The sequence below is a fragment of the Nematolebias whitei genome, chromosome 10 (assembly GCF_014905685.2).
Source record: "Nematolebias whitei isolate Nwh7 chromosome 10, NemWhi1, whole genome shotgun sequence".
In the NCBI taxonomy this organism is placed as follows: Eukaryota; Metazoa; Chordata; class Actinopteri; order Cyprinodontiformes; family Rivulidae; genus Nematolebias; species Nematolebias whitei.
The window spans coordinates 8,633,994-8,641,872 of NC_056507.1; the positions used below are offsets into that span (position 1 = coordinate 8,633,994).

At 39.9% G+C, this 7,879-nt stretch overlaps 2 protein-coding genes across 3 annotated transcripts in view; one reads left to right on the top strand and one right to left on the bottom strand.

Moving 5' to 3' along the window:
• Nucleotides 1-2,608: 2,608 nt before the first annotated feature.
• Nucleotides 2,609-4,508, top strand: exosc6 (exosome component 6). Its single transcript, XM_037682591.1, has 2 exons — nucleotides 2,609-2,886; nucleotides 3,884-4,508. Exons 1-2 carry the CDS (start codon nucleotides 2,609-2,611, stop codon nucleotides 4,413-4,415), a joined length of 810 nt encoding a protein of 269 aa, XP_037538519.1. The 3' UTR covers nucleotides 4,416-4,508.
• A 1,564-nt stretch (nucleotides 4,509-6,072) lies between these two features.
• Nucleotides 6,073-7,879, bottom strand: part of psme3ip1 (proteasome activator subunit 3 interacting protein 1) — a 7,455-nt gene continuing 5,648 nt past the window's right edge. For both annotated transcript variants that reach the window (XM_037682592.1, XM_037682593.1), the window contains exons 7-8: nucleotides 6,551-6,760; nucleotides 6,073-6,309 (exon numbers count right to left, since the gene is read on the bottom strand). In XM_037682592.1, the coding sequence (XP_037538520.1) occupies nucleotides 6,305-6,309; nucleotides 6,551-6,760 (215 nt within the window). In that variant the 3' untranslated portion in view covers nucleotides 6,073-6,304. The remainder of the gene's footprint in view (nucleotides 6,310-6,550; nucleotides 6,761-7,879) is intronic.

A 7,879-nucleotide genomic window follows, 5' to 3' on the forward strand; every position in this document is an offset into this window, starting at 1 on the left:
TGAAGGTGCCATTGTTTAGATTTTTATTACTGTTGCTACTGTACTGATTTATACACAAGAATACAAACATCAGAACTTTAGAGGCTATTTAACCCGCTTATAAACTTTTTTCCCTACATTAATACGAACATAATCATTTACACGTTATAATTATTTCTACACATTTACAGCAAACAATGATGGAAGCCTATTTGTATAAAAGTTTATTTTTGGTTGTTTGTGAGAAAACTGAAAGGCAAATGTCTTAATATTTTTTATTCATTTTCACTATTTAAAGACCTTGTGTTGCACATCTGTATGCTGATGTGATTTAATTTTTTTAAAATGCACCATGAGGTGTTTTATTTATCTGGAAAAAGAAGCATGTTGTGGCAAAACAACAAAGTTTCCCCGGTCCTTCTGCTGACCTAGTAGTGTTAATCATCTTTACTGTTAATAAATTACTAACTGTATAATCTATATGAGCTACTGAGCGTGTTTAAATTAACCTCTTACAAACTGTGTTTTATTATAGGTTTGAATAAAGTTGTCTTTATAGCTCTTCCTTCTTCCCGATGCTTTATCACAGGCTCCATTATACTTTACTACAGTTTATGGCACTTTACTATTTTATGGACCAGAGTGGAAGGAGAAACAAGTAGCTAAAAATAAATAGTTTGTTTGTATATAATATTTTATTTCCCACTGAGTTCATGGTTTATTAGCAGGACTAAAGTGAGGAACAGCGAAAAGAAGAAAACAGGAAACATTCAGGATAATCACAAGTTGGGTGCAGGATAGCATGAAATTAACAAAGTTTAAAATAACTTGATGAAAGCAAAACAGAACTCAGATCACACTAATGTTTCATTTAATTTAATAAAAACTATTTGTTTTTGTAAATCACTGCTGTTGTAGCTTCATTTTACACTTAAATCACAATAGAAATGGTTTGATTAGGATCAACAGACTTTTGGACGTGGCCTCCATCAGATGCAGATGTTTCTGTATCCTTAAAGCTCCCATGAGCTTGATTTTAAAAATAGCATTTATTTTAGTTTATTTATTTACAGTATAAGTATTGTAACAAAAATATATTTATAATAATCACTCAGGAAGTGAAGTTTGAACAGATTTTACAGCTGAATCTCAAGAAATTTAAAAATCCTGAAAAAGTTTTATATTTTCTGTCATTCATTTCGTAAAGTAAAACTCATAAATTATATAGATTCATTACACAGAGTGAAATATTTCAGCCTTTATTTCTTATTATTTGGACGAGTATAACTTACAGATAATGATAAACAAAAGAAAATTAGAATATTGTGAAGAGGTTCAATATTGTAAACTCGTGGGGTCACAGCCTAATCAGCTAATTAACTTCTAGACATGAGCTACAAATATCTCAGACATCAAGTCAAGCCACTCCTGAACCAGAGACAGTAAGAAGTGTCTTACCTGCTGAGGAGACAAAGAGCTGGACTGTTGCTCAGTGGTCCAATGTCCTCTTTTCACACAAAAGTAAATTTTCATGTCATTTGTAAATCAAGGTCCGAGGGTCTGGAAGAAGAGTGGAGAGGCCCAGAATCCACGTGACGGTTTGGGTCCATGTCCTCTTCTGGTGCTGGTCCAGTGGGTTTTCTAAAGTCAGCCAGTCTACCAGGAGATTTTAGAGAACTTCATGCTTCCTTTTGCTGATGAGCTTTATGAAGATGTTGATTTCATTTTACAGCTGGACTTGGCACTGGCCCGCACTGCCAAAGGTTTCAGAAGCTGGCTGTGGAATATTCTCATTTTCTGAGACACTGAGTTTTGGTTTTTCATTATTGGTAACCCATATTCATTAAAATGACAAGAAATAAAGTCTTGAAATATTCCACTCTGAGCGTAATGAATCTGTAAAGTATGAGGTTCACTTTCTGAAGTGAGTGATAAATTTTATTTTGACTTTTTCACAATATTTACATTTTTTGAGAATCTTCTGTAGATTCCACTTGCAAGGAGTGAAGCTCACTTTTTACATCCTTATTATATGGCACACCAGTGGCAATTTTAGCCTCTTTTTGGGAGTGCTAAAGCACCCCTAAAATTTAATTCAGCACCCTAAAAAAATTAAGAAACCAACATTAAGATTTTGTAAGGAAACTCAGTTCTCAAAACCTTAGATTCACCAAAATATTGAATAAATTTGGAATAAATGTGGAATGTGCCAGGCACACTAACAGATAGGAACATTATTTATCTTAGAAAGCCAGCAGATTGTGTTTAATCTAAGTCAAATGAAAAGTTACTAGTAAGGTACAGAGCCGACAAACCTTGTCTTTTGATTGGTTCAATTTCTTACTTAGAAAAATTGTGTACAAAACAAAAAAAAAGTCACTTGGAAGGCTCCACACAGTTTGATCTAATTAAATAATTATATATCCTGTCTTCTAACTATTAATTATTTCTTTATTTGTTTCTGTTGTTCTCTTTATATTTTATATTTGAAGGCGTTTAAACAAAGACATGATGATGCAATATTACAGAACACCATAACGTTCTGGGTGTAAAGACAGGCGGAACTCTCTTTCCTTGTTGTAGTTCTGTGGGGACCTGTTTCTGGGACGGATCCCTTCAGCGAATCATCATGCCGACTGATACGAAGCGTGTTCGCGGTCCTGAAACTTCTCAGAGCCCGGTTCTGTTCGGATGCAAACCCGCAGCAGATCTGCCCTCGCACGGCCCGCGAGTGGATGGGCGGCAGCGGGACCAGGTGGACATCCGGCCGGTGTTTGTGCGCTGCGGCCCGGTCAGCCAAGCTAACGGCTCAGCGTACATCGAGGCCGGAAACACCAAGCTAATGTGCTGCGTTTATGGACCGCGGGAAACCGGGCGTAAAGATGAGACCGATATGAAATGTGGAAGGTTTGTCTTAATTTGTTTTAACCTTTATGAATTGGTTCAGTTAAATCATGTAAAACCTGAACAGAATGGTTTAGTGTGAGTACTGTTGCAATTATTATGTTATACAGTAAATAAAAACATGTTTATACGTTATTGTCACAAAAACATGAACACAACTGAAAACTGCATTCTTTAATAAAAATGTTTAGCGATTTTATTAAGTAAAAAAGGCTTAATTTAACTGCTGAATGCTATGTTTTTTTCTCTAAACAAATATCGGTAGTTTTTATTTTTTTACATGTTGGATTCATGAAACCATCTGTTTTGAACTGTTTTACCTGAGAGGAGAGTCATCTACTGTGTTCAGCTGCTGCATTTCTTCTCGTTTCTTTGGACCAGAACCAGACTGAAGTTCCAGGATCGTCTATGATCAATCACTGAATCTCACCTCCATCCAACCATCTTCAGCTCATGACAGTTTTTCTGTGAAGCTCTCTTCGGCTTGTCTTTAGCGCCTAAAGATGAACTCTTACTTCTAACCAGCAGGTTCTTCTTTGTTGAAACATTTCAAGGAGCTGCAAGAAACTCAGTCTTATAAACTTAAAGCTGCAGCTCCTCAGACTGAAGAAGTCTTTTGGATAAAAGTCATCAAAGAAGGATCTGTCCAGAGGACCTGACTCAACCTGGTTACAATCAGGACGTGACCTCTTATTGTTCCTTCGTTCATTCAGACTCCTGATTCCGTCCTGCTGCAGGTTTTTGTTCTATTTCTGATTTAAAATTAGGCATTTTAGAACCTTTTTATTAAAAGTGAGTTTAGCTGACGGCTCGTTTCCTGTCCAGCTCGTTAACTTTTGTCCTTCAGATGGAAAATCATTTTCAGACGAACCTGTCTGGACTATTTCAAAGATTGCATCATGTTCCCTCATGAGACGATTCTGTAGAAAATAATCCGTCATGATTCCACTCTGCAGCAGGGATTGGTGTCTGAGTTGATGTCACCTGTGTGTGTGCGCAGGTTGACCACCGACATGCGCTTGGCTCCGTTCTCCTGCCCGGTGAGGGGCTCGTGGATCCAGGGGACCCAGGACAAGGACCTGTCTCTGATGCTGTACGAGAGCCTGCAGCCGGCCGTGTGCCTCCACAAGTACCCGCGCTCTCAGATCGAGGTCAGCGTGATGGTTCTGGAGAGCAGCGGCTCGGTTCTGGCCCACGCCATCACATGCGCGTCTTTGGCGCTGGCGGACGCGGGTATCGAGATGTACGATCTGGTTCTGGGTTGCTCCCTCCATCAGGACGGCGACTCGTACGTGGTGGACCCCACGTCCGAGGAGGAGAGCAGCTGGAGCGCCGGCGGCGGTCTGACGCTGGCCTTCCTGCCCAGCCTGAACCAGGTGTCGGGGCTGCAGTCGAACGGGGACATGACCCTGGAGACTCTGACCGCCGGGGTCCGGACCTGCATCGAGGGATGTTACAAACTGTACCCGGTTGTCCAGCAGGCCCTGACCCGAGCTGTACGCCGGGCGGCTCCACCGCCGTCAGAGAGCTGAGACCCAACAGGTTCTGTTCTGGTTTTAGCTCGTTTGGGTTTCTCTGTGAACCAAGTTTGTTTTCTGAGAATAGACAAAAACCTTTATATAAAATTAATAAAATTGTTTATTTCGTGTCAACACTCATTTCTCCAAGTCTTAATTCATGATCTCCAACGGCGCTGCTGGTAAAAACACTCGTTTTAAAAATAAAATAATAATGCGTCTCATTTTTCTTAACGTTAGAGATGAGAGCACTCCCAGAAACACGTTAATATTTCATAAATTACAAGTCGTGAAGAAACTTTTAGCTTCTATTCAAAGAAAATGACCACTGGAGGTCACTCGGGTCAAATCATTTACTAAACTTCATCTGAAAACAGGTCGTAGATGTTTTTAGTTCTAGAACTGAACAAATATGTTTTTAATTTTATGTATTCATGTTCTCAAAGCATCAAATCTCATAAAGGATTATAATCTTTAAACCTTTCTGTGTAAAACTTGTAAATTTATTAAAAGTTCAGTAAAACTGAAGGTTGTTCTTAAAATTAAAAAACATGCATTTCTAAGAACTCAGTTTATAATCAAATAATTTACTTAAGTTTAAATAAAAACAACACTCGGTTTAGAATCGCTCGTTTTAAGTGTTGATTTTAAATGAACTAAATGTTTTTTTCTGTCAGAGCAACATTCTTCTTACTTGGATCAATATTGTAAGTATTTGTAATAAATTGCAGTTTTTAACTCCGTCTTCTCTTCAAACATGTTAAATATTATTAGTTTTGTTATGTTTAGTCGTGCACATGCGCCTTTATTTGAAACACTTAAGAATATTTAAAGAACTTGATGAATTTTTCCTTTAAAGTGAAACTGGGGCTCGTTTCTCCAGGTTTTATTTCTTTCTCTTTATTTAGTGACATATTTTCTTCTGTTTTAAAGAGCTGCTCATTTTTACGCCTCCTGATGAACATCACAGTAACACGTCCTTATTCACATGAACTCAACTTTCTGTTCACATTTGCTCCTAAAACTCACTAAATATTAAAATAAAATATGTTAACATTTCAGGAAAGACTTTCTAATGTTACGATTCTTTTCTGTTTTGGATCAAAGTTTTCTCATTAAAAAGAACAAAATGTATATTTCTCATCTTTAGAAGGTCTGGAACCATCTGGAGCTCTTTCAGTGGACATGAGAACTGATGACATGGTCCACGTGGATCTAACCTGGAGGGGACATGGTACCAGGGTGCATGATGGGAACAACGTGACAGTGGGGGCAGTGTGATGCTTCGGACAAGACCATAAACTCAGAGCCATCACAGACACCTTCAGAGGTCCACAAGAAACCTTCAGAGGGCTGCGGGAAACTAGCAGAGATCCCCTGGGGGTTTCAAGAGACCTTGGGAGTTCTGCTGGTGGTCTGCAGGAGACTTGGGAGGACTGAAACCTTCAAAGGTCCTTTGTACTCAGAGGTCCATGAAGATGTGTCATGTCTGATTGGCAGCAAATAAAAAAGGATCTGCTCATCGTTGGGACAAGTGGTCATAATATTATGGCTCACTGAAGTGGATGAGTCCAGTTTTTTAAAAGTCTAAAGTAGTAACTTTGTTTGTCACACTCACATGAATCTGATTTAAACACCAAAGAAATAAATACATCTTTATTCCTCTGTTGACAACTTGAACAACAAAACATTTGAGACCGGACCAACATGCAGCATCTTTTTAGCTCGGTGTTAAGACAAACAGCCGACGACGAAGCAGGAATCAAACAGGAAAGTCTCTGCAGCTAAATCGACCACGACTCTTCTGTGCTCCTCGGCTGTCAATCACTGTTCCTTCAGCCAATCACAGCAGCAGGCGCTGCGGCTGGGGGCGGGAGGAAGCCGACGGGGATTGGACGCTCGGCTTAAACTGTGAGATGTGATTGAGGGAAGGTTTGAGAGCCACATCGTAAACACAACAAACAGATAAACAGACGAGGTTCATATCAGAGCTTTGATGATTCAGCTGAGATTAAAACAGCTTCTGAAAGCTGAAACCTGCTGTGTGTGTGTGTGTGTGTGTGTGTGAGTGTGTGTGTGTGTGTGTGTGTGTGTGTGTCGGTACGCCCGGCTGTGCCGCGGGCACGGCATCATGACTGCGTCCACGATACCTTCACTGTCTGAGCTGCTGTCAGAGTCGCTGCTGCCAGAATAGGCGCAGAGTCCTGGGAAAACGCCGACGCACACGGCCGCAGACGGCAGGTGCAGCACGCCGTGGGCGGAGCCCGGGGAAGCCGCCGGCGTCTTCGCCGTCAGGCCAGGAAGTGCTCGATGATCCTCAGGCGCACCTGTTCCTCCTCCTGCTGCTCCGCCCTCCTGCTCTGAACGACACAACTTCCTGTTAGAGACGCCAGCAGCTTCTTGCTCAAGTTTACTCCTGAAGGAAAACTTTTACATCTAAACCCACAGGAAACACTTGTACAGGTGCTGGTCATAAAATTAGAATATCATGAAAACATTTATTTCAGTAATTCAACTGAAAAAGTGAAACTTGTATATTATATTCATTCATTACATACAGACTGATATATTTCAAATGTTTGTTTATTTTAATGTTGACGATTACAACAGACAACTGTTACCATGGAGACTGATCCAGTGAACTTAGCCTGTTTCGGACCAGTCAGGTTCAGGCAATCCTGGAGTTGATAACTTAAAACATTTCATCTGAATTTCTATAGTTCTGTTTAGATTTCAGTTTTATTAACGATCTCGTCCTAAAGTATCATAATTCTGTCCACGGATTAAAATATAATAGGGGTGCATTGATAAATCGGCCCGCCGATTTATCGGTCCCGATTTCCTTAATTTGGGAAAATCGGAAATTGGTTGATACTTACACGAGAAACCGATTTTACCGATTTTTTTGTTTGTTTTAACAACAATTGTGTGAAATTCATTTATATTTCAGAGCACTACCTCATGGCCAGTTAAAACAAGTTTGTATTGTTTCTAGGATAATGTTCAAGGGTCTGTTTTTCAACAAAATAAGATTTAAAATTGAAGGTGCGTTGTGACCTTAGAACACCTGACAGTGTCGATTATAAAACAAAATCGGTATCGGCAGGTCAGACTTTTTAGAAATCGTGATCGGACAGAAAACTGCAATCGGTGCACCCTTATGATAATTAATTAATAATTAATGATCATTAATTAATAATTAATGATCATCATCATTTTTATGATGAAACCTCAAACAGGTTTGACTTTTGATTATTTCATAAAAACTAACCCCAAACGGCAGTCAGTGGAAACCCACATCGTAACCTCATCAACACAAGCCCCCCCACAGACCAAACCCCCACAGACCAAACCCCCACAGACCAAACTCCCACAAACCAACCCCCCACAGACCAAACCCCAACAAACCAAACCCCCACAGACCAAACCCCAACAAACCAAACCCCCACAGACCAAACCCCCACAGACCAAACCCCAAC

What these genes read in the sequence shown, in the direction of transcription:
- exosc6 (XM_037682591.1), top strand. Translation starts at nt 2,609, where the DNA reads ATGCCGACTGATACGAAGCGTGTTCGCGGTCCTGAAACTTCTCAGAGC. An exon ending in ACCGATATGAAATGTGGAAG is followed by an intron (nt 2,887 to 3,883) that starts GTTTGTCTTAAT and finishes GTGTGTGCGCAG; the next exon opens with GTTGACCACCGACATGCGCT.